Here is a 25,709-nt window from a genome sequence, read left to right as displayed (position 1 = left end):
GGAACCCATAAAGAAAAGCATTCAGTATTATATCTTTGGAGTCTGCGTTACATGCACGGCTTTTTTTTTTTTTCTTTAAAGGAAATTGCTCCACCTTGTGGACGACAGAGGACTGAAACCTGCAAAATTCTAAAAAAAAAAAAAATTCTAAAAAAAAAAAAAAAAAAACCCAACAACAAATGTATATAAATGGCTAAACAAAGAAAGTAAAATGCCATTAAATGAGACATATATAAAGCTAAATATTTATCTATCAAATAAATCATGTATAGAATCATGCTCGTTTTTAAATTCATTTAAATTATTTTGTTTCTCTTTATATTCTTTTATGTATTTTTAATACTTCTTCCACTCCCTGCTGCAATGCTTTTATTTTATGTGAAGCACTTTGAATTGTTTTGTACATGAAATGTGCTATACAAATAAATTTGATTTGATTAGAACATGAAAAAGTATATTTCTGCTTCAATTTTCAGCTGACCTCCATAAGTGCAAACATTAATTTAGGACAAAGACAAAGTTCAATATTTCCATATCAAAGTTTATTGCTGACATGCATGTAGAGATCTGATGAAGTAGAAAAATATGTTTTTTTTTCTATACAAACGTGTTTTTCATCTGTACAATTAATCAGTCTGTATTTAGATGCCCATGTCCAACCAACAGCTTACAACACATTGTCCCATTGGGTTTAAAACACCACGTTTAACATCCCGTTTCCAGTTGGAGCGCTCAGCAATATATCCAATATATGCCGACTACTTTAGAACCAAGGTGAAAATAAGAGAGAGAAATAAACACAAAAAAGAAAAAAGAGAAACACATATATACAGACATGTATATTTATGAAGTCTTACTTTTGATTCTGGTATTTTTTGGGGGACCCAAACAGGGGAGTTATCTTCAGATATCAGTTGCTGTGGCACACCTTGTAAGCTCAAAATCATGCAGCAGTTTTCTACAGAGTTAAACTTCAAACTATTTCCATGCTTTTCAGTCCACAATGCAGACTACCAGCACATCTCCGTAAAACAAACATTGAATGAGGTACAATCCACTAGCTAGAAAGTGAAACACTTTTTTTTTTGATTAGGGGGCACAGATTACATCTATTTCCATTTACTAATCTGCGGTTGTGCCTCGTGTAGATGGTGGCAGACACTTTTCCACAGATGGCCTCTTAATGTCAGCACTCAGCGATAGCTACAGAGTTCAGAAAACACCCTTTTTGTGTGCATAACCTAGACTTCTACAATACTGCTGTATGCCCATGGAATTCACATTGAGTTGGGAGAGAGCCGACAGCACTTTTGACTTTTTTTATTTTAGCCTCCAGATGTTGCGGTTGACGGCAAACGTGGTCTTAAGTACGCGTCAATCGGTATGTGTTGAAACAGAGTTGATAAGTCACTGCGTAGAACTACTGTACATACAATACGACTGGCACAGTCATGATGGTACATTATTTACATACTGACCAGAGAGTACAGCCTTGTGTGGCGAGTTGGGGGTAATGGCAGAAATAACACAAACTACAAAAACCCCCTCCCATAAATCAAGGGAACATGAGAATCATTTGGTTTTCTTTAAAAAATAGAACTATGAAAAAGTCAGTCTCGGTATTAGTGTAGCTTAAGTTGACCACAAACTGTGGCAAAATGGCAAGAAAATGACTCCAAAGTGGGAAAACAAATGCTACCTTTTCATGGATGTGTCTGAAAAACGTGAAAAAAAGAAATAAATCGATGGCTTATTTAGAACCACTGTTTGCGTGAACGACACTTTTTAAAGCTGAGAGAGCGAAGAGATGCGGGGCCTGTTTCACTGGCAGTAGTTACGCAAAGTGTCGAACCCTTTTAAGGAAGGTTTCTGACCGTCTGCAATCAATGTCTGTGATACAGGCCCCAGGGGTTTGGAGGGAAACATCTACACAAGTGAATAAATAAATCATCATGAAATTACATGGAAAAAAAAAAGAAAAGAAAAGAAAAAAAGAACATGACATTTCTTAAAATTTGCAAAGGCTAAGTTCATGCAATCAGAATATAAATAGGAAGAAGTCTAGAAAGCCTAAAGCAGGTACCAATATGCAAAGGCAGAGTGCATTGTACAAATGCCTAACAGTCACTGGTTGATAGCGTTGCCGTGGTTTAAAAATTCACTGTGAATGAAAGAAGAATGCATCAAAAATGCAGAGCAAACCCAGAAGCTAAACTTATGAATCAGTGAGTTTGTATTTTCATTTAACTATTAAATGATACAGTATATATTATCAGCCACCAGTTCGTCCCTGCGTAGTGAGATAAGACGAGCATGTACACGATGCGCTTGAGCGAGGGGCTTGAGTGGCAATAGATATGTGATCATTTCCAATCTTAAAGCATTCATGTCATTACCAAAAAAAGACATTCAGCCAAGCCCTGTCCGAGCAGAGCCTGCTCTGGTTTTCACAGTGTCTGCCATTCAGGCAGGCCAGATAACAGAACACAAGGATGATTGGAGGATAGCTTACAGGGTCAGAGAGCGTCGACAGCTAGAACCTCGACAGCTCTGCAGACTCAGTTTCTCCTGGCCCAAACACACACACACACACACACACACAACAACAACAAGCACACTCATAGATACTGCAGATGTATCGAAGTGTAGAATGACAGTTCACATTCATACTGAGAAACACTTCTCCCGTGATCTGTCTTGATAAGGAGGAACAGGGAAGCTACCTGGAAGGCATTTCAATCTGAATGAGCCTGTGAGTACCAGCATCCTTGGCTAAGAGTAAATTTAAGACAGGATTTTTGGCAACAGAAACATGACAGTGCCTTTTCATCGTCATAGTGACACTGAGGAAGAGTTACCATCAATATGCCTTGGCATGCAGAATGCAACAGTTTCACCCATTCAGTTCTTGGCATTGTGACTTCCACATATCTCACACTAGCTGCCTAGGTGCTAAAAATAGATTTCCACAGGGACGAGCAAAAGCTGGAGACAATGCATTTTGTAAATATCAAAGGATGCTTGGACACATGCTTTGATATTCCGTTCTTTCTTCAATGCAACTATAGGGATACAATGCTACTTATTCAGGTAAATTAGAAAAAGCTTATTCAGATTTTTAGAAACCCCCGAACAGGTTTCAAAGATCTTCACTCTGACAAAAAACATTAATGCTTTATGTCACTGGTGGCATCAAGACTCAGTTGTTACAATCCCTTGTCTCAGAACAGTGAGCATGGTTTACCAACAGAGAAGAGGGACAAAGAGGTAGATTGATTTGAAGTCAGAGTTATGGACTGGACGAGGATCATTTTCAATATAGGGAAACTGTAGAGGAAGGAGTGAGAAAAGGAAGGTGGAATGGAGGTATACAGAAGTGACATCTGTGATCAAGTGATCGGACTTGAAGCAATGCCTTTAACCACTATAAAGAGAGGGGGTTGCTACATAATTCTGGACCTGTATTGCTCAGGGGTCCCAGAACTGAGGGGAGGGGGGGGGGGGCTGTTACAGTAGGGGGAGGAGCATGGGATTCTTCAACGCTGCAGGCAGAGCCTTGTGTCAGCGCCATGTGTGACTGTGCTATCTGGTTTGTTGCACAGTGAGATGTAACTGTGGGCCACCTGAGGACAAGGAACCTTTGGTTCAGAGCTTCCTCCAGGTCGGTCCATATTTCAGAGTAGATCCACACAGGGAGACTGGTGCCCACCTTATGCCTGGCTCCACCTAGCTTGCCAAAACCCACATTTGGGCTTCGCCAGCCAAGGCAGGGCCAGTTCAGTTTTGTGGCTGATCCTCCTCAGTCTTCTCTGGTCTCTGCAGCAGTCTTAACTTCCTGGGGAGGCCAGAGAGGCTGGAGTGGTTGCTTGGGGGCTATTTCCGGAGGAAACGTTGGGCTAGGATGGCAGCATCTAGTGGGCCGACAGGTTGGGCATCGTAGCCCAAACGCCTTACAGTTGGGATGCTGCCAAACTGGCGCTCAGCGAGAGAGCTCTTGGCTTCATGAATAGTGTTTTTTTCTTCAGCCAGCATCAGCTGCTGGCGCATGTAGTTCTCAAACTCGTACTGCGAAGACTCTTCAATCCCTTTGACCTAGGCAAAGAAAATATATTAAGCTCTCTGTGTTGCAATTGCTATGATAACACTGATACAGCAAACATGTCTATGTGGTATAAAAACACCATCTGTTAGAGGTCTTTGGTTTATATTATCTTAATAATCTAACTTATTTCCCCTGAGCCAAGTATCATGCATCCTCATTGTGACCTACATAAATGCATCATTTGAGCCTGTAAGCACAGCTCTGAAATTGTACCTCGCTCTGAGATCTCACCTCTTGAAGATGCTCTGGGTTATTGACCTGATCGTCAATATCCGGAACAACCTGAAGAGGGCCACTCATCAATGAGACAGACTGCCTATGATCAAGTAGAAACAACAACATGATTAATACAAGCATCTGCACGCAAATCAACCGCAATCTTAAGAGTTTACAAATGACGGATCATAGTGTGGTTCTTCAAATATCCAGCAGGGGGTGCAATTACCAAGAGGCTATAATGGCACCGATTGATTCCAGCACTTCTCCTGCAGTCAGCCTCTCCTGAGGGTCCAGCACGAGCAGCTTTCGGATGAGGCACACTGTGTTCTCCGACACGCGACCGTCCCTGTGAGAAGGTTGAAAAAAGAAAAAGCTTGTTTATTCACAGAAACATGACATATCTACATTCTAAAAGAGTGCAATGCAAATGCTTCAAAGCAAAAGTAAATATAAAAAATTGTCATCAAATCTATAAAAGAAACTGCATGTCTGTACACCCAAATGTTCCTCACGTGAAATAATAAGTCTGAATAGTAAATGATGGAACGCTGTTGTCGGTTTACCAAAACTTCAGTTACTTCCATTTTTCTGTGTCGATTTGAGCATTGTGGTTCCACCACTTAAAATAAATCTCTTCCTTGTGAAATACTCACTCTGGGATGGAGTACTCTGCAGCCTTGATCTTCCGGAAGAGTTCTTGAGGTATGCTGTCATAGAAGGGGAACTGGCCATACAGCATGGTGAACAAGACTACGCCGAGAGCCCACATGTCGCTGGGTTTACCCCGGTACGGCCGACCTGGAGACAAGGAGGAAAGGGTTTTTTATTATAGCAAAACTATGAACAGAATAGTCCATCAGCAGAAAAGACAGCGAGCTTGATGCAAGGACAGTTTCAGTTCTGTGACTTCGGAGTGATAAAGCATTTAGTCAGTTCTTGTCATGTCACCAGGTCTTATGATTAACATAACAAGCAAAGGCGAATGCAAGCAATGGCCCTAAACCCATAATGTTTCCGAGAAATTCTCAGTTTACTTTTAAAAACGGAAAAGAACTCTTCTTGTAATAAAGCCTGAGACATTAAATGAGCTGCGGATGAAAACTTATTAAACTGGAGCTGATGAGGGTGGAAGATGGTGGCTGTGCATTACCATAGGCACCGTTGTTGCAGCCAGGGAGGCGGCAGCAACAGCAGCCGGCAATTATGTTAGAGCTTGTGACACACACAGGCGGGGGATGGGAGTAGTTTCCCCTCTAGTGAGTCATCAGTGCATGAGTCACTGAAGCTCTGTTTAATTGTGTGCCTGTCACGTTAAGCTGATATGTACGCAGGGGGTTTGCCTACAGCTTTCGACTGGTTGGATGGGAAAGATGTGTGTCTGAAATCCTTCTAAATCTGCTTCACGGTGTGGGATGTTTCTCAGGAAATCCTTGATTAAACTGATGCAATTAAGGTCTTGAATGGAAAAGCATGCTCAAGGATCAGTGTTACCGGTGTGTGGCACGTGTGCACACATACTTTGTCAATAAGCATTGCGAAGCTGACCAACAGAAATGGGTTTTTACTGTCCTCAGACAAAGACTATTTCACAAAGCAAGAGGAGCTTCCTCTGCAGACACCATACACGGGAAAATGAAACAGCACCGTGATTACACAAAAACAATCCATTTCTTGGTTTTGCCAGTCCAAGATTGCAACACAACCTTCTTCTCGTTGCTTGGTAATCGGAAAATCAAACATAAGGCTGACGGCTCAATATTACGCAATGCAATAAAAAGAATCCCAGGAGTCTCTCGGGTGGCGGCGACTTCTATAGAACTTTGGCAAATACGTTGGTCCGTTGTGTTTCACTTGCAGATAAGCATCACACCATCCTCCTCTGCTTCACTTTCAACAGTAAGCACCGAGCAAGGCTTTTACACCTGTGGTCACATGATCAATCACAGCAAAAACAGGTGTGACAGTTGAGATTGTTTTTTTTTGTTTTTTTTTAAAGGTGTCAAAACCAGTGTGATAGCTGTACCGCTCCAACAAATAAATGTCGTACAGAGTGAAGCTTTCAGCACTTTTCTGGCCGTCTAAAAAGCAGCACGCAACACATTTGTCACTCACTGCTTAGTACATCAGGGCTGATGTAGGCAGGACTTCCTCTCTGGTCTTTCAGCAGGTCGTCCTCGCTCACCAGGTGTTTTCCCAGGCAGAAGTTGGTAATGGTGATGCGGTGAGTCCTTTAAGCACACAAAAGCACACATCTGATAAGTGCATCGTTTTTACTACTGTTAATGACTCAATCATCTGTCATGAAGCAAATATTCCTACTGCTAATGAACCCATCCAACAATTATTTCACTTCAGTTTTAAGCTCAAAAAGTTCGCTTCTTAAACGTGGCACGGCTCAAAGCGTGAAGTGCACACAGGCTGATGGAGGCAAGCTGGCATACATTGTAAGCATCTCTTATCTAGATGCAAAATAACAGTTCCATACATACAAGTTTTGTTCATTTTAAAGAGTTCGACCATCTTTTACTGATGTCCACACAATGCTTGCAGAATTTCCTCAAAATGTACATTCTGACAAACATGTTAAAATCTTACAAAATTACTCTCGACAGTAGGAAGTCAAAACCTACAGTCTTTTAACAAAATGGTCTTAAATCTTGTACACATTTGGTACATTCTGTGTATACTATTATAAGTACAGAAATGACTAAGATGCCATTTTTTTGTAAGCACAGACCTTCACAAACAGCCTGACATATTCTAAATGTTAATTCGTTCCAACAACAGATGTTTTGCCTCGGCAGTTAAAACTCTAAAACAGCGTATTACATGTTAAAAACTTGATTGAAATGCCCGTGTTGTTTTTGTCCTTCGACTTTAAACACAAATTCTCTGCACAAAGCAAGTTCATGATCAACATCGTGGTTTTAGCCAGCGAACATCTAACGACAGAACATTTTAGAACAAGACGACTACAGACAAACGTGCTCGAATGTCTGATGTGTTGAAAACAATGTAGCACAAAAATAAATCAAGAAAAAATAAATTTCGTTAAGTTATGACAGACTGAAACAGACTGTAGCAAAGCTGAGGCACTGTGCGCTTTCAGTGTAGGGGAAAGAAAAAAAAAAAAAAAAAAAGCTGCACTTTGACAAACATATGAGTCAGCCTGTGGTTAATGATAAAATGTGACGATGACTAAGCTTGTACAGTGAAACGTTGGCAATTCAATGTATATAAGGCTCAGAAGATGTGCAATATGTACACAAACAACGCAACTTCAAGTGCACCCACATAATCACTCCCATTCTGAACAAGCGCATGTATTAAAAAAAAAAAAAAAAAAAAAAAAGGCACATGGGCACACAAAAGCAGCCACCATCTACAGCCTGGGTCCTCTCTGGATCACGCTTTTCACTCACATCCGCTTTCTAAAAACCGTGAGGTCAACAGCTTCCCTTATCCTCTCTCACTTTCACACCCTGCTCTATCACACATATTCACTGCTCCCAATGAAGTGTCTCACCCCAATTCCTGTTAAACCCTCAATTTTCAACCAAATGCTCAAATCTCAACCGTCCCTGTAGAACATGATTCCCAGCTTTTTACATGATCCAACCCCTTCACAGCTTTTGTACTTTCAGACTTTATAACCAAACAGTGGCCTTGTGAACTGTAGAAGGATGGGCCGGAGGAGCCGAGCGTGATGCTTCAAGGACCCTCAACATAAAAGCTTCCTTTGTGAAGCAGTCTGTTCTTTTGTCTGTGCGCATCACGACCCGGGCTTCTATTCTTGCACCGGAGATTGGATAAATGAAATTGCATGTTTGCCTCGTGAGGGAAGGGTCCCTGAGGACATCAGAGAGACCACACCATCTCTGCTTCCTGGTCATGTGACCCCGGGTAAGTCAGGAAACCAGAGACCTAAGCAAACCCGATGACTTCTCCTTCCCGTCCCGCTGCACTGATGAAAATACACCAGCTGACGAGAAAGGAGGTTAAACTCAGGGCAGCGTCTACTGAGACCAGCAAATTTCATTTCTCCGAACTGTAAGGGCCTGAGGATTTCATGGGATTTAATGAGACCCAGGTTTAGAAAAGATATTTTTTGTACTTTTAATGCTTTCATCTCGGGTAATGTCTAACAACATCCTATTTAAAAAAACTCTTGAAGACCCAGCTCTTCAGAGAGCATCTCCTATCCTAGCACTCACCCCGTACTTCCCTACCCCTTCTACTGCACTTTATCTTTCTGTACCTCCCTCTATGTCTGCACTCTATTGCTACACTGTCACCCCTGACAGAGTCTGACTGGTGGTTTCCTTCTATGTAGCTTATTGTTAGCTTTGATGTCAGCTGTAATGTTATATATTTTTTTCCAATTGTAAGTCGCTTTGGATAAAACCATCTGCTAAATGCATAAACATAAACATAAAGAATGCACTTTGTCAATGAGTCAATTGTGGATTCTCTCTTCATTTTAATTGTACTTAAAAAAAAAAGTGAAAACCACCCTGACTGGTGTACACCCATATATGGATGTGAATCCATAGAAATACAATTCAATCTAGGAAGTCCTTAAAAAGTCTAAATATATTGTCAGTGATCCCGCAAATTAACTTCCAACATCCAGCTTTCATAACAGCTGGTTTATGACAACAGAGGAAATTGCATCATTCTTGCATAAATTGCTGAGCTTTTTGATGCCATTGCTGTATTTCCCACAGAGATTCAGATTCTGATTCAGATTCAGGAAACTGACAAGCAGCATGAGAGGACAAGGGGAGTTTTGGAATGAGTCCGCCTCTAAATTGACCATGTTCTTCTCACACTGACTGTACATTCACACACATTTTGGGTGGGGTGACAAGGAGACATGTGGATGAGGAATGAACAAAGGAGAAGGGAAAGTGAAAATTATGACAAAGGTGATGACAGTAGAAGCAGTAAAGGGATTTACACGTAAAAGGAAAAAAAAAAAAAAAAGAACAATTTTGAACATAGGCCAAGTTAAACCTGACCATGTGTGTGCACATGTACCTAAGTGTGTATGTGTGACTTGTGCATTGCGGTGAGTCAGCTCTGAGCTATGGGGCCTTTGGCAGGCCTCTCCTTTGTCTCCAGCTGGGACGGAGTGTTCCGCTCGTCTGCTCCTCTCCCCACCACCCTCCTCCACTGGCCAAAACACTCTCCTGTTTCATCACTACCACCATCACTGCTCCTGCTGCTGCATGGGGTTAAAGCTGCTGATGCAGGAGATGCAGAAGCATGACATCTCATTGCACATACTCAGACTTACTGATCATGAATAAGAAGTTGCTGGCATATTTGAGAGACAACTGCTCATCTTTCGGCGATGCGAGCATACTTTATGTATGCATGAGTAACGCTTGATTTATAATCGGCAGTGATACGGCATGCCCACATAGTCTCATGTACCTCCCAAAAAACACAACAACCCATTGCATCAGTGGACAAAGTAACAAGGACAAACACAGCACAAGGATGTGTGTTAAGATCCTGCTTCTGTGAAACAAATATGTTCAGCGTTTATTAGTGCCACTTCCAGCACGATCTGCTCTGTAGGTTGATCGCCATTGTTTGACTAACACAGAGAAACTAAACATAGCTGCATGGAAACTCCAACCAGCATTCTGGCAGCGTAAATGAAGAGCAACAGAGACACACCAACGCTCACAACGGCATGGGCCTGTTGCGTAGACTTTATGTAGGAGCAGAATGTGTGTGTCAGCTTTACTCACTCAGTCTTTCCAAATAAAACGGCTTTAAGTGCTTATTAAAAGTTTTCAAGACAGCACATTGGTTTATAGAAGCCGTTCATATCAAGCTTAAAAAATGTGGTTGAACTTCTCTAATTAGTATTTATTGCTTCCTGAACTAACATGCCAACTCTTTCATACACAGAGAGTACACAGTTGGAGAGGTCATGGCCTGCATGGCCAAAGTGAACTGCAGCATTTTGACCTTAGCTGCCCTAAACAGGGTCCTGCGTGCATTTTAACACTGCTTATATCAACCACCCTCCCAACAAAAAACAAAGCAGTGGCATATTCTTTGTTCTATTTAGCAGAGTTCACTTCCAAAAATCCAACAATGGGAAATGAATCAGTAACCATTACTCAACACACTTACACATCCCCAGATTTAAGCACAAGAGAGCAGGCCCTCGGGTTCCTGAGACTGATATCACTCTGAAGAATGTGACCTCTGCTTGGGTTTAAAGCATAAAACACACTGGATACAGGCTACAGGGGCCACTGAGGCCCCTTGCACATTACTGTGCAGGCTAAACTGACTGACCTAGCTCAGCGGGAGACGTTATTTGCCAGTGAACAGATTGAGGAGGCCAGATGAGTGATTGAGCATCGACTTACCGTTTGTTCAGCACCATGTTTCCAAGTTTCAGGTCTCTGTGCACGATGTTTTTCTGCAGGCAGGAAAGACAAAAGAAAAGAAAGTAAGCTCATATTGTTCCTACGGTCATATTGTTCTTAGTGAATCACTGGTATCACAAGCATCGGTTTGTTTCTGGGAGTGGCACACGAGCTTGGGAAATGAGTAATCAGAGTGATGTGCAACCAGCAAACAAAGCAATTTCTCCTACAGCTCACCAAAACACTCCGATGAAAAACACAAGTGCACGAGCGTATTTTTTGGGGAAAATCCTATGGATGATTAAACAGAAATCCCCTTTTTATAGACCTGCAGCTTTTCTTAGAATAGTCTACCTAATTCCACCTCTGACTTACCTTATGTAGGGCCTCCACCACACGCACCACATCGTAAAAGATGACGATGGCCTCCCGCTCGCTCAGTCGCTTCTCCTTTATGACGTAATGCTGCAGGTTTATTAGATCGGCTGTCTTATCGCTGAAATCATGAGCACACAGGCAGTCCAACACGAGGCAGATCCTCTTCTTCATCTTGCGAACTTTGTTGGCCTCCATGTCCTCCACCATTTCATAGGCTCGGTCCTGGGGAGGAATAAAAAAAAAAAAAAAGAGGAGTATGAGAACCATGCATTTTATAGCTAGACAGAATTGTTGAGGTTTCTAATTGTTTTCAAATCAAACAATATAGATTCCTGTACTAAACTGGATGATCAAGTGGCTTCATTCAGGTTGGGATGATAGATTCAAGAAAGCTGAAAGGCCATTTTTGACAGCCTTCATATACAAGACTTTTTCCCTTTTTTCGGGGGGGTGAAGGCAGCACCTCTAAAAAATAGATTAAGAACTTGTTCAGACACCGGAGATGCACGATAACAATCCAATCAATATTGCAGGCCTAAGTGAATCAAAGTGCAGGGCTCAATGCTGTTATTATGAGAGCACTGAAACAGACAGGATATGAAAAAGAGATGGAGAGAGAATAAGCAGTGAGAGGGAGAGGGCTGATGGAACAATAACAAAGTTAGAGGAGGAGGCAGATGGGAAGGCAGGTGAGGGACAGGGAATTCATTGTGAATGGACGTGGGTGTGAAAGTAGAGAGATTGTAGATAAATATAGCTTTTAATGGTACTTCCACTTCTCTATTGAAAGAACCTTGATAAGGAAAATACAAGCAGCTGGCTGGACTAATGACAAGCTTATTGCTGATACCACTCAGCTGATCATACTTGCATGGGGAGACTATATTCTAAAAGTAAATGACAGAAACTTCTCAGTGGTGGTGATGATTTACCAAGCTCAATTACACCAAATGCTCACCCACCCAGAGCTGAGAGACTTCTTTTTGAGTAAAAATATACTTTAAGCCTGCCAACAGAGAGAGATGCAACTTAAATGCCAAATGTGTACTGGTCTCAGTCTACCTGGAAGAGGCCATGATGGTGGACCACCCCATCCTGGTGGTGTAGTAATGACAGAAGAGAGTATTCTGTGTGCAGCAGCATCTTCCCCTGCCTCTCTTCCTGAGTTTCCCCGGCAGAGTTCACTCGCTCCTCCAGTGTTAGGATCTGCCATAACCACACATGACAACGGGGCACACATTAGGTCACAAGACAGGAGAGCATACAGGTTCAGAGAGAGGAAAAAGGAGAGCTACTCTACAGTTTTTAACACTGAAAATATGAATTTAAGTCACATCTGAACAGAACAGAACAACAAACAAAAACAAAAAAATTGGACGGAGCAAAGCAGGACAGCAGCTTTGTAACAGTGGCCCATAATCCAGCATGAAGTTACTGTGCTATTCAGTAGAAACAGGAGCACTGTGGTTATGGATATAAGGGCAGGGTCCAACACAGACTCCCACCATGATCGTGGGGGTTAAAAGTTGACATTCCAGGTGGGGCCCTACCTTCCTTTCTTCCCTTTTCTCCTTCTATGGCTCTATAGACCCCTGTGTCGTTTAAAAGGCATTGGATAACCCCAGTAAACATGCCCGACTCAAGTTTTGTTTGTGTCAGACTGAAAGAGGGGCAATAAAATGTATACCAAAGGAAGGTCAAAAGTTTAAATGTCTACTGGAACATCATTGCTTTGTTTCGGAATGATATGCTCAATTTCTGTTGAAGAGTGAGTTCAAATAATTAGGATTATAAGAAAGCAAAACAGACAAAACTAGTGCTGACCCCGACATACTTACTTTGAGCTGATAGAAGTCATCGGTGCCATCTTTTCTGGCCAGACACTGCACTATGCTCGGCACTGGTGAGTTGCCCAGGCGAGGCCCTGTAAGGATAAGAAAAAGAACAGCTGCATGACCAAAAGGCAGCCTACATGCTGGAGTGTGTGCTCTCTCCAAAGCTCATTAAGGGGCTGCATGTGCAAGTCCCCATTAACACCCCAAGTGTAATGTTTTCTTTGGCACCAAGTGTTGTGGATAGTGAAGGAGCTATTTAGCAGAAAACATTCAAACTTAGAGCACTGAAGAGAAATACATTTTGCACAGGGAGGAAATAACCTTGCCCCCACACAGAGTGAGGCCTTTCTGACCAATGTAAGTAGGGATCAGCAAAATTCTTCACATTCTTGTCCCATGCGTGCGTAAGCCTTTAGTGTACTCACAAAGGCACCCCACAACTATTACACACAAATACCTTTACCCAATTAGCTACACTGACACAGGCTACACACGGTAACAATGTGCACTAAATGGATTTTCATTTTCATCAGAGATACTGATGATGGGTTGTCAGTCATTTGAAATTGTTTGGGTAATACATTCGTGTTGGCTGGTTGAGCAAATACTCAAAGCTTTCATACCAAGAACGAAGGGGCCGGCTCTCTTGGCATTACTGCCGGATATCCCAGGACACTGGAGCTTGCTGGCCCTGCCTGATGTCTCTCCAGCCCCCCTCTCCGACGAGCGCCGCTTGGACATACTGGAGCTCTACGGGGGAACAAATCTGATTAGTTCACGGGATAAAGATAGTCAACTTAAAGGGAAAGCGCATACACGTGACAGCAAAAATACAAACAACAAATGGTACAAAAACATCTGTAATTTAGAACCAAGAGACGGTTTTCATTTACTGAGTGTTTCAAAATGAAAAATACTCAACTCTATGCTGTTAACTACCGGTATACGCTTTAGCAAATTTCATACAGGCTGGCTGGGAGCACACTGATTAGTGAACAGAGGTGAAGGAGGTAAACTTCAGGGCAGCTCCACCCAGCCCATTTTAAATATCCCTCCCCTCACATTTACACACCTCAGTGTGAATGTGAGGCCATTACAGCTCCATTTAGAATAATGGATGCCGGTGTCAAGGGCGACACCTCAGATTCAATCTCTCCACCAGGCAAAGTGAATGTGCTACAATCTGCAATTTAAAATCGAAAGCACTAGCATGCAAATACACGGCGTTAGCATGTGATTCTTTAAACAGAGGCATTTTAATTTGATTCTCTAAGCTTTTGCTTTTCCTGCAGCAGTGGGCATGGGTTTAGAAAATCCTTGTGCTCTTAATCTGCATGCTTCATCTCTGAATCTGTGCGGCAAGCTTATCTGTGCAGACCTTCCACTGAAAGGACGTGCACGTTCTAACAAGACTGAAAGGTGAAAACAGAGCCCCTGCACTACGATAAGGAAGCAGATTCACATGCCAGAAGAGCCAGTGACACGACGTCACCATACGAACTGCTTTAGCCTGCATGGCAGATCTGATCTGCGTCCCAGAAATCAGAGAGCGAGAGGTATGCTTTGTTTACGGACAGCGAGTTCCTATGCAATGAAACCTCATCTGTTTCTCATAATGGGGAAGTGGAGCCCTGAACAGAGAGGAATGATTCACTCTGCTGTTGTTTCATGGGACAGAAATGCCTAAAATGTCCAGGTGATGACCCTAAATGAAGAATGCTCCCAAACTTCGAATATATGCATCATTCCAGCTGAGATATAATTTTTTTTAAAAGCTCATAGAACCATTGACGTAATCTCCAAAGCAAAGAAACAGAAAGTGAAGCATCTAGAAATAAAAACATTCTAGTCTTTTCGTCAGATTTCTTAAATGCAGACGACTTCTACCTGCAAACTAAGCATTACGGGGAAAGCTTACAAACACACAGAACAAAGAAAATACAATATGTTTTTTAAGTGGAGCAACTCTTAGGCCATCTTCCTGTTTCAAAACCTATGGAGCACCACTTGCCAGTTGGCATTTTTGGGCAATGAGGAGCCAGGACAGTTGGCAGTCAGTAAGGGCTTGTATGATATCTCACTTCCATGAGGCTTTTTGTGATCCCAGACAGCAGACAGTGTCATCATCATGTCTCTCGCCCATCTGTCTCCATCTCCACAAGTCACTGCCCACACCGAGTCTGATGTGCTGAGGTTTTCTGACAGCATTTATGGCACAAGCCCGGGTGACACCAAGTCATGCTGCCAATAGTAAGAGAGCATCTCACTCTGGAGGATCCAAAGAAGCGGATTATCAGGTAGTGCAATTCAAGAGGCTCCAAGCCAGAAATAGCAGGCCACTATACTTTATATGCACTCAGTTCAGGCAGTCACTTTAAATAACAAATTGTAATTCATGCACCTTGGACTCAAAGCACTTAACTGACTCATTGACAGAAAAGGCAACATGGCGCTCGATAAATGGACCCAAGGCTATTCATCTGCCAGCTAAAAACCAGCTGCCGTGTTGTGCAGCCAACCCCAGACACATCCTAAAAGCAAAGGTCAATGTAACCAACTACTGCACACCGACCTAAATGACATCAGCGCGATGACAGCACGCAGCTCTCCTTTTCTGACACTGCTGTGCCTCTCCGCACAGCCAGTGATCTGGCAGGCAAGCCTGCCTCTGCCTCTGACTGTACCAGAGGGAGGACAAGAACAGATACAGCCTCTGAATCATATCACACAAAAGGAGGAGAGACGCGCTGCCAGTGCCTACGAGAAATGTGGGCTCCTCAAATAGTATCAGAACAAAACAACCAAGTAGGTGTCTCAAGATTCACCCACGCAGACTCCGTGCCACTTGTCTGGCTCTGCAAGAAAAGCTCGAATGCACAATCGAGGTAGTAGCACGAAAGACACAAACAAAAAAAAGCACTCGAGGAGTTTGTAAACATACGTGGATTTATAATAAATGCCAGCGAGATTAGACGGTACATACCAATGAATCCACAAGTAGATCAAACACAGAAAGTCGGTAAAGAAAAGAAAAGAAAAAAAAAGTAAAGTCGCATGCGGGTTTGAGTCTCCCTGCTTGAACGCTGACGCATATGTCAGCTCACTCACTGGACTCCCAAATAACGCAGCTTTGGACTACACATTTGTGCAATAATACCTTCACGATGCCCTTGACCGCACGACCATGTTATGGACACAAGGTCACGCGGTACAAAAAAATAATAAATATATATATGTATTTATATATATATATATATAAAAACATCTGACGAAAGTAATTGCAAATGCACGCAGGCTGTCACGCATTGATTGGTGCCATTTTGCGTCCACAAGGTCTGGACACTCGGCTTTTGGCAGCGATCAGTCTAAACGACATGACACAGAACATAACGCTTACGCTATGCCTTGCAATTAGGACACCACTGGGCAGCAAACTGATCACAACTTAACACCAATTCATTTTCTATCAACAAAAACTACTTGACCGCCTATAAACCGTTTAAAACACGCACTGCGCTGACTTGGTAAATGTCTGCCTAAAGTGCTTACTAAAATATAACTGTTCATCCTATTATAGGTTGGATATTAACGTCCTGTGACATAAAAAAAACAACAACATTTAGAGCGCATACAAACTTAGTACGACCGCCCAGCTCACTGAATTCCTCGGCTAAATACGTTACTATATTATTCGGGCTCACAAGCCACACAAAGAGACACACAACACAAGGAGTTGGGCTTTCGGTGCAAACTGGACAAAGCAGCTGTTAGCAAGATTACGTCCACTTAAACATGTACTCTCGCGTCCCCGAGAGGTTTATATGTGGTTGCAACAGAACGATGTTAGCTAACAAAGCTGGAGTCTGTAGGGCAGCCGAGAGCCCATTTAAACAAAGTAGGTAACATTACAGCTGGCTAACATTTGCCAGAAAGCTAGATAGCAACGTAGTCGCCACCCCGCTTACCTCGAGCCAAAACCGCCGGGTAAGATCTGCGCTGTCTCCTTAAAACATGGACATTTCTTGAGTAAACGCTGTGGTGTATGTGCGGATCTTCTCGCTTTAACAGGAGACACCACAGAGGTTTGGTTTCGGGTTGCTTAGCCTCTGTTACAGAAATGAGCAATTAAGGAAAAGCCTCCGCTCCTCGCTGATCGCATCTTTCCACAGCGACAGCGCCACCTGACAACGGAAATGACGCACACACATTTTTTTGATTGACAGCCGCGATCGGCCAATGCCTTCAGTTGTTGCCTCGTAACCGGTTGCACACTGATGATGAAATTCTTTGCATAATAAAAGTTGATAAATGAAACCATTACATCATGGTAGTTTGTATTTGAATCTGTGATACTTAAACTGTGTGTTTTTCAAGTTCTGTAAGAAACAGACGGCGATATGCAGTATTATAAGCAGTTTAGGTCTTGCACATAGAAATACTATACAAAGATTACTGAAAGGGATTTCTGGGCACAGGTCCAGGGACCCAAGGAGTAAGGGGACAAAAACAATTACAGAGACTAAAAATAATTCAAAAAAGTTAAGGAGATTAAAATAATTCATAAATATGCCCAGGAGCTCATTATTTATAATCCATTCATGGCAAACACATGTAAGACATGACCGAAAATATAATTAAAGTGATAAAACGTTTACCACCCTGAACATTACAACTACTTGCGTTTGTTTTCTTTAAGATGGCATTACAAACCATTTCCTCCTGTCTATGTGTTTAGCAAAAACTAATGATTCCAAGCAGAAAAAGTCACGAGAAACTAAACGCATTAAACTTAATCGAATTTGCTATGAAAGCGCTTTACCCTGGTGTGCAACGACAATAATGTCTATTCTATTAGCCTTGTTTTGTTTGGTGAAAGTTAATTTACAGATTTGCCTTAAAGTAGGTGTGCTTGTAGTACAATTTCAATTTTGTTTTATTGCGCTTCATTAGACGAACCAAATGAGTCAGTGAAACTGTATCACAGAATTCAGTCAGTACTTCATCTGATAAATTTATAATATCTTTACAAGATTCGAGGCTCACAAACTGCTACATGCGTTGATATTACAGTTTGGTAAGATTTGCTGTAATTTCCTTCAACACGCAACCACAGACTGAACTCACTGAGACGTTGGTTCGTTACACATTTACTCAGCAAGAAAACTTTTGAGTGATTGACATTTAGGAGAGCCCACCTATAATCTCAAATTAGATTCAATGACTGATATTAAATTCCACCCACAGCTACCAGTTTCCAACCAGTGGGTTGATGTGACAGACTGAGAGGGCAACCTAAATGACAGAGACTTGAGATTCTTCCTGCCTTGACTCAGCAGAACAGATGTCTCCAGCCACATGAAACGCATGTCAAGCTTTGGCTTTACAGTGTCCTGCCCGCACTCTTTGAAGAGGAAACTGAATCATAACTAAAAAGCAGGTACGGTGAGAGAAACATATGACATGCTACGAGTTTACTAGAAAAACCTATACATTTTTTCTTACTTTGTACTTTTCACCTTGATGGCAAGTCTGAAAAGTTTTCAATGGTTTGCCAATGAGTAGATTTTTGATCATATTGGCTTTTTAAAAACGTGAATCTAAAACGTATCCACTTTGCAAGTACACACACAGGTAAGCTTGTAAAGCTAAAGCTGGGAAAATGCTGTATTCTCGCAAGCTCTGATGAATCCTGTAAGGAGTCTTAGAGGAGGACTGGCATGAGCTCTGGTTTCTGTTTGTTTTGCAAGAAGTCGGCCATTTCCTCAGGGCACCAAGTGTTTTTTTGTCTCTCTTTTGATGAGATTATTGAGAAGACCTCCTCAGAATCCTCCTCCCCCAGATCAATTCAGAGAAATGTCTCAGCATGTTTGCCTCCACGGTATGCAGAGTTGGTGTGTGTGTGTGTGTGTGTGTGGCTGACTGGGGGAGTGCAGACAGTCTCACTTTGACTTGTCTGCCTGCTACTTTTTGCTGTTGCCATGGCAAATCTTGTTGTAGGTCTGTGCTGGAGGTGGAGAGTCGTTGTGGATGATATTGAAGCATGTTGTTTTTAATGACCTGGTTTGATGGTCAAACACTTTAGTACACGTAAACATAACAAATCTAAGATTTGTTTATCCACTGCAGCCAGCCCTTAACCCCCATAGAAATTCATTTACTAGAAAAAAGAACTTGGTCTGAGGAGAACTTTTCTAACCTTTTGCCACCTTTTAAATGAAAGGAATGTGGTGGTACATTGAAACAATTGCAGAACTGTGTGGCAATGAGTTCAGACAAACATGCAGTTACAAATACAGGTCAGACAGCCCCCTCTTCTGCTAGATCTTGTTAACTGCAACAAGCTGTTCAAGCAATTACATCAGTATTCAAGCTGTTCATTTAATAATGTGCAAACACATAACAAATATCTTATTTTCATCTATTTATTAAAAATACTAAATTTCACAATCTATAATTTTAGCAATTGCAGCAATTTGCATTTGCCTATACACAGAAAATTATACATTCAATAAATACAGTTTATAGTAAAATATTTACAGATAGCTTCTTATATTGCATTTCTTTGTATTGTAACACTGTTCTCATGAAGAAGCACATTTTTTAACCTTATCTCAACATTCATAGACATCACTGCGTAGTGGGATATGTTCTTAAGTTGCTCCTTGTACTTTTTTTAAAGGTGGAACGATATGGTAAATAAAAAACGAAACAAAAAGAAAGGGAACATTCGAGGGAACTGAAACCAAAATAGCAAGAGCACTTGGGTTTCTATTGATTCTCCCACAGCATCATTTAATCACACCTCATTAGAATACAGAAGTCACTAAGCCTCCCATTATACCCTTTGCAATGATAAGATGTGATAGGAACGAAATGCTATGTAAGAATGTAATGTAATATATTTGTGATTAAATGACACTGTGAAATGAAAGGAATGTGTATTTTATATAGTTAACATCTTCGAAATATACATTTTGACCTTACATCAACAGATGCTTTGCTATCACCACATACACATATTCAACATATTGACATATGCCTACTGTATATCTTGTTGCACCGAAACCTTTCTCAGGTTACTGCAAACATACTATCATACCTTAGTACAGCTTAAAGCTTTGCTCATCACATCTGTGTTGTATCTGCTCACACCTGCATCTTAAATGTACCCCAAAGAAGAAAGTGAATGAGGTTTCTGCAGAGTGTTTGCAGGTCGTGGCTGCAGACTGATCGTCAGTAGTTTGGAGTGTTGATGATGCCCTGTGTTCCACCTCCTATAGGAGCAATTCTGTCAAGACAGACCGTGTCACAGGCTGTCCATCATGGCCAAAAGGTCGTCTCCTTTGCTGCTGGCATCGTCAGACTGATCTCCAGACTCTGGGAATTCTCCCATGATCTTGGCCAGTTCTGCATTGGCCTGCTGGTCCTGAAAGACAGTGTTATCCACCAGTCACTGTGTTGGAGTGGTAATCACATAGACTTCGACCCGATTACAGTAAATCCTGTTAGACGGCCAAAGTCTCACATCCCCGATCATTGACTGTAGTGTGCTGTACAAATCCCGAGAGTTACTATGTTAGGAAAGCCTATGAGCTGTGCGGCTTATATGTTAGGGCCCAGTGATAAATCTGCCAGTTGATAAATTGTTAGCCCTAAGATAAAAAAGAAGAGTCCTCAAGAAATCTGTGCTCGTGTCAGTTGCCAATAATACTTTAGTTCACTATACTACAGTACTATAGTTCCAAGACGTCTCCTGACCAAACTATGAGTTTCTCCAGAAAACTTAATCCGTTTTAAACACGTTTACTTTCACTATTAGATCGAGAAGAACAGCATCTAATCAGTTGATATTCTGAAACAAACAAAAAAAAACCCACCATGGCTTGCACGACAGTGATGTTTTAATCACTAAACCTCGTCAGAGATGAGATAAAGTTTCATCAGTGATACCTGGGACAAAATTGTCCAGTGGTCGAGCTAACAACAACCAGATAAGAAACGGCCCCCCATTTTTGTCAATACATATGCTGTAAAAGTTACGATCATTTCTAAAAAAAAAAAGTTTGCGTTGTGTGGACAGACTCAGTATTGTTTACCTTTGTTGCTTGGATGTTTATCACTCCATAGGAAAGCTCATCGGGTCTTGATATTAACGCTTCTCTGTGTTAAAGGAGAGTTGTAATTTTAGTTTTGATGAATTCAAACCAGTTTAATAGTATATTTTTTTCTAATGTCATTTTTGACTTTTTATAGTGTTGTACAACACATATCAGGACACTCACTCCTCTTCTTCATCAGTGGCAAAGAGGTTTACTCGGAAGCCACTGTCGGCATTTCCTGGTTTCTGGACTTCTAAGCCTCCCATTAACCGGGACAACAGATTCAGCTCCTCTTTGGCCAAAGGGTTTGGAGCAGCATTGACCTGTTGACACACAGTAGCTCGTTCAGTTCAGTATATTTGTTGATTAACCTCTTGTTTCCAAGATCCTGCTACCGATGATGCGGCATCAGGAAGCAAAGTTATACACCAGTGTCACATCACATAATCACAACATGTGCAATCAACACTGCACAGATGCAAAATATGTCAGAACAACATTTGAGTGTATAAAGTTAATTACTTTTGGGTAATAATAAAATCATTAATGTATCACCTTTGTGTGCTGAGCAGAATTTTTTGATGTACCAGACATGTGAGTTTCCACAGGCCGGCTGACACTGTACCTGAATGAAAAGAGAATGAGCATATATACATGTCAAAGAGTAAATAAAAACCTGCAAAAGTTTTATAATTAGAATATATTGTTCATAGATTTCATACATGTTATTTAGAGTCCCTGACTTAAAACTTCTATAAGTCATTAACACTATAATATAAAGAAAAAGTGTGTAATTAAGGACCTTTTGTATGAGAACTGACATCTAAACTATCATTCCTGTTCTGATTTAATTTACCGCTTCAACACATCTCTTGACCTAGATGATTTTCATCTAACTCTAATCTGCCAGAGCATAAAAATACCAAGTCATGTCGGCATACGAGTCCATGCCAGTGCCTTACATGTTTGTGCCTAGTTTTGTGACCCTATCTCCAAAAATCTCAAAAGATCCTTCCCGAAGCGCAGAAGTGTAGTTTCCTCCATTATTGAACTTCACCCTTGTCAGCTCTTCACCAGAACAACCAAAAATCCTGAAATGACCAGACAAAAAACACAGCAAAAAAAAAAAATAATAATTCAATAATTTTTGGTGAAAAGAGCATCTTTAAAATTCTATGTGAGAGAACAAAGCAGCTTTCTTAAGTTGAGGCTTAACAGCAGGTGTTAACCCCCCAAGCTCTTGCTTCTTTGATGGTTTCAATGTTTCAAAAATGTGATCCAAGCTTAACAGGCAACTTATCCAAAATTAGAAGTCAAGTACTTTTTCAACAAGAGCTCTTTAATGCAATTAGCTGCAGATAGAACTACTTAAGATCAGAATACACTGTTTGGGTAGGATAGCTCACAGGCTTTATGAAAGAACAAAAGGCAAACGTTAAATATTGCTGAAGTTACCAAAGGCAAAGCGTACTATCAAAGCCACTTATTCATTTGAATTCCCCTCGGGATAAATAAAGTATCTATCTATCTATCTATCTATTAAATTTCCTCCACAGGGATCTCCAATTTTTAGAGTGAAGAGTACTTTGGTCTGAGAAATTAGATAAGTGTACTGTTGCACCTTATCAAGCCAGGCACTTGTGTTCCATGTGGCACGGGACCGCTGGTGGGGAGCACAAAGCGACCATTTGAGTTCTGCACTTTATCCTTCAAGAAAATTGAAACCTGACAGAGAAAATGACACAGAGAGAAAGAAATGTGGGGAAAATATAGCAAAGACAACAAAAAGAAAGTCCTCTAGCTAATCCCGTCTAATGATGAAACAATGGACTTACCCTTATATGCATGTCTTGGAAGAAGATAAGAAGAGTTTGTCTAATGAGCTGGAATTCACCATTAGACAAGGGTGTATACATCTAAGGAGTAAAAACAACAATAATAATAATAACAGAAAATATTAATAATTGCTGTAAAGGAGGAAAAAGAAAATGTTTTTGATCTACATGAAAAAACAAAAGGCAATGGGGATGTACCTCCATGAGCTGTTGGTAAGTTTCATCAACCTGACTGAGAATGTTGGGGGTTTCTTTCACAAAGTCTTTAATTGCATCCATGTGGTTGAAGGAGACAAGGAGGATGTCTTTTGGTCGAAGACACAGAAGCACTTGATATTTAAAAGCCATGGTCATCAAGTCATAGAGCTGGGAAAAAAACAGACAGAAAGACAACCTCACTGTGTAATCCATCAATAATAAATGCATGTTGTTGCTGAAAAACAGCAGAGGGAGCCACATAAACTGCATAGGAACAGTGCTGCAATGCAAGAAATACATCATTAATATAAATGACTAATTAAGACTGTAGATTTATCTGATAGATATATTTGTTTTTAAAATATACTTTCATATGTTATGAAAAAAAAAAAAGGCAAAAACCAATAGGTGACTTACTTTGTCCATACTAGCTTGATTGAGTCTCATTATGGATGCATGGGCAAGCCTGTCAAACACAGTCCGCAGGGCCTTCTTGGAATAAAGCTCCTGCGGCTTGAAAAGCTCCTCCAGGAACTTTTTGTTGAACATGGTGGTGATGATGTCATTCATAACTAGTTTGGCCAACCAATAACACAGAAAAGTCCAAAAATATTAAGCTGAGCTTTGACAAATGAGTATTCCACATTGCAAATTCATAAGCAGGCAGATGAGCACTCAACACTATATCTTTGCCAAAACAGTTAATTCAGAACATAACCCAAAGGAGCCGACAAAGCAGTAGCATAGCGAGACAAAAGCAGTCTCCTACTTGCTCGCAAGTCTCCTGCCAGATTGAGAATACTTTGGATTTGAAATTGCATTCAGCTGTTATCAGTTCTCTGCATAAGTATTGCAGCTATTTGCTATATATGTGGCGAGTAAACTAAGCTAAATCAACTTCTCTAAATGTTACATTTTTGCAGTAGTTCAACTTACCCACAAAGAAATAAAAAAAAATTGAGAGAAAAACATCAAACGTGGTGATGACGGAAAAAGATACGCGATGAGCTCGGTAAAGGGTGTCAATACAAGCAGAAAGCCAGGTGAATACTTTCTGGTTTGTTAAGTAAAGACAAAGTCATTGGCACATATAACATAAACTTCTCAGTAAAAACCTTAAGAGCCCCTTAATTTGTTCTTCAATTTGAGTCACAGCATTTAAACATATTGTGGCTATACAGTGAAAGCCCTTATCACCAATGAAGCTTTGTAACTTGAATGTGAGTATTTGAGTGGCTCAGCCACTTACATGACTGGTGCCCCAGCATTACCTGATCTGGTTTATCAGAATCAGAATCAGAATCAGAATCGCTTTTTATTGCCAGGTATGTGGACACACACGAGGAATTTGACTCCGGTTACACCTCACTCTCTTTAGTGCAACAATTAACAAAAAAATAGACAAAAAAATAGACTTTCCATATGACTTTCCATGAATTGTTCATTTATCAAATATAATAATCATTTATGCAGCGCATGGATACAAGCTAGGTCAAAGCATAGCAAATAACTACTAATGCATAAGCGCACGATTATAGTGAATCTTTAGTAATACCTCTCTTTCTGTCATCCTCTATCCAGGCGGCTATTGAAGAAACTTAATAAATTAAAAGAAGATACATAAATGAACTTTTTGTAGTATTTTGTCGCCCTCTATGAAAGTCAGAAGAGAGCAGTTTCTATGAAAAGAAAGCAAAGCTATAATAATAACACAATGAAATTTGCTCTGAGCTCTGAAGCATATTGTCTAATCCAGCCCTAGTTATTATTTGTGTGGGTAAGTTCATCAAAATACATTTAACTGACTCAATAAGGTTATCCATTTACTTGTGTTTATAACGTTGTATATATCTCATGAACTTACCTACGCACCAACCAGCCCAAAAATCTTTTTTTTTAAAACTTACCAAAGGTAATGTGCACTTGCAGTGGTTTAACGTTGAACATTTTGCATCAGCGAAGTGACATTTGTGTTGTTAGCTAAACAGCTGCTAAGCTAGGTACCTTTCTTAGCCTTGTCAGCGGGTATATTCTGAGCTCGAAGACGCTGGTCCAGGATGTACAGCATCTCGCCTCCGAGATTTATAAAAAGCAGCGGTAGAGTCCTTGAAGACATTATGGTATCTGAAGAGTTTAAGCTTAATGGCAAACGTGAGCAAGTAGTGGATGTAGCTAACTGGTTGCTGATGGTGGGGGGGCTTGTCTGTTTGAGATAGCCTTTTCTGGTTGCCAGGCCACGAAAAAAAAGCAGCCAATCACAGCGTAGTGACGTAAGGACGTAAAAGTGAGGCAATGAATCAAGACAAACTTCAACCGCAACTCCTTCAAATGTTTCATGACAGCATCCTTGATAAATAATTAGCAGCTGCTCGTGCATTCAAGTCGTAATGAACTTAGTTGAATTTTAATGGGAAAGAACAAAGAAAAAGAACAACAATAACAACAACAAAACCCACCTATGATAAGAGACTGCAATTATTTTCAAATAGTAAACACCCTACATTTAATTAGAAAAATAAGATCAAATACAACATACGAATTAGTGTGACCGTGGGATTTTTCTTTACGAAAAATAAATGGTGATTTTGAAAGATATTGAATGTCTCACTTTGAAATTAGTTTATTCAATTCAGATGTATATGGCACCA

At 40.9% G+C, this 25,709-nt stretch overlaps 2 protein-coding genes across 2 annotated transcripts; both read right to left on the bottom strand.

The window, feature by feature from the left end:
• Positions 1-520: 520 nt before the first annotated feature.
• On the bottom strand, positions 521-17,100 carry stk40 (serine/threonine kinase 40). The gene is made up of 11 exons (XM_075466011.1): positions 16,895-17,100; positions 13,553-13,679; positions 12,933-13,018; positions 12,157-12,300; positions 11,092-11,316; positions 10,717-10,769; positions 6,434-6,549; positions 4,975-5,119; positions 4,548-4,667; positions 4,334-4,418; positions 521-4,092 (listed from the first exon to the last, which is right to left on the bottom strand). Exons 2-11 carry the CDS (start codon positions 13,668-13,670, stop codon positions 3,874-3,876), a joined length of 1,311 nt encoding a protein of 436 aa, XP_075322126.1. The 5' UTR covers positions 13,671-13,679; positions 16,895-17,100; the 3' UTR covers positions 521-3,873.
• Positions 17,101-19,191: 2,091 nt separating this feature from the next.
• On the bottom strand, positions 19,192-25,279 carry oscp1b (organic solute carrier partner 1b). The gene is made up of 10 exons (XM_075466008.1): positions 25,066-25,279; positions 23,479-23,633; positions 23,062-23,229; positions 22,864-22,944; positions 22,650-22,753; positions 21,991-22,119; positions 21,584-21,653; positions 21,212-21,351; positions 21,026-21,089; positions 19,192-20,355 (listed from the first exon to the last, which is right to left on the bottom strand). The coding sequence occupies exons 1-10, from the start codon at positions 25,175-25,177 to the stop codon at positions 20,236-20,238; spliced, it is 1,143 nt and encodes a 380-aa protein (XP_075322123.1). The 5' UTR covers positions 25,178-25,279; the 3' UTR covers positions 19,192-20,235.
• Between the last annotated feature and the right edge of the window lie 430 nt (positions 25,280-25,709).

Source organism: Odontesthes bonariensis, chromosome 5 (genome assembly GCF_027942865.1).
Source record: "Odontesthes bonariensis isolate fOdoBon6 chromosome 5, fOdoBon6.hap1, whole genome shotgun sequence".
NCBI classification, from domain to species: domain Eukaryota; kingdom Metazoa; phylum Chordata; class Actinopteri; order Atheriniformes; family Atherinopsidae; genus Odontesthes; species Odontesthes bonariensis.
Note: the sequence above shows the minus strand (reverse complement) of the source record. Positions and strands in the feature narration are given on the sequence as shown.

Bases quoted from the DNA above. Each gene is read 5' to 3' on its own strand.
- stk40 (XM_075466011.1), bottom strand. From the start codon at position 13,670: ATGTCCAAGCGGCGCTCGTCGGAGAGGGGGGCTGGAGAGACATCAGGC. The intron at 10,770-11,091 runs GTAAGTCAGAGG...TCCTGCCTGCAG, and splicing joins TGGTGGAGGCCCTACATAAG to AAAAACATCGTGCACAGAGA. The intron at 4,668-4,974 runs GTGAGTATTTCA...ACCTTCTCACAG, and splicing joins GCAGAGTACTCCATCCCAGA to GGACGGTCGCGTGTCGGAGA.
- oscp1b (XM_075466008.1), bottom strand. From the start codon at position 25,177: ATGTCTTCAAGGACTCTACCGCTGCTTTTTATAAATCTCGGAGGCGAG. The intron at 23,230-23,478 runs GTAAGTCACCTA...TTTTTTTCCCAG, and splicing joins ATCAAGCTAGTATGGACAAA to CTCTATGACTTGATGACCAT. The intron at 22,945-23,061 runs GTACATCCCCAT...TTTACTCCTTAG, and splicing joins CTTACCAACAGCTCATGGAG to ATGTATACACCCTTGTCTAA.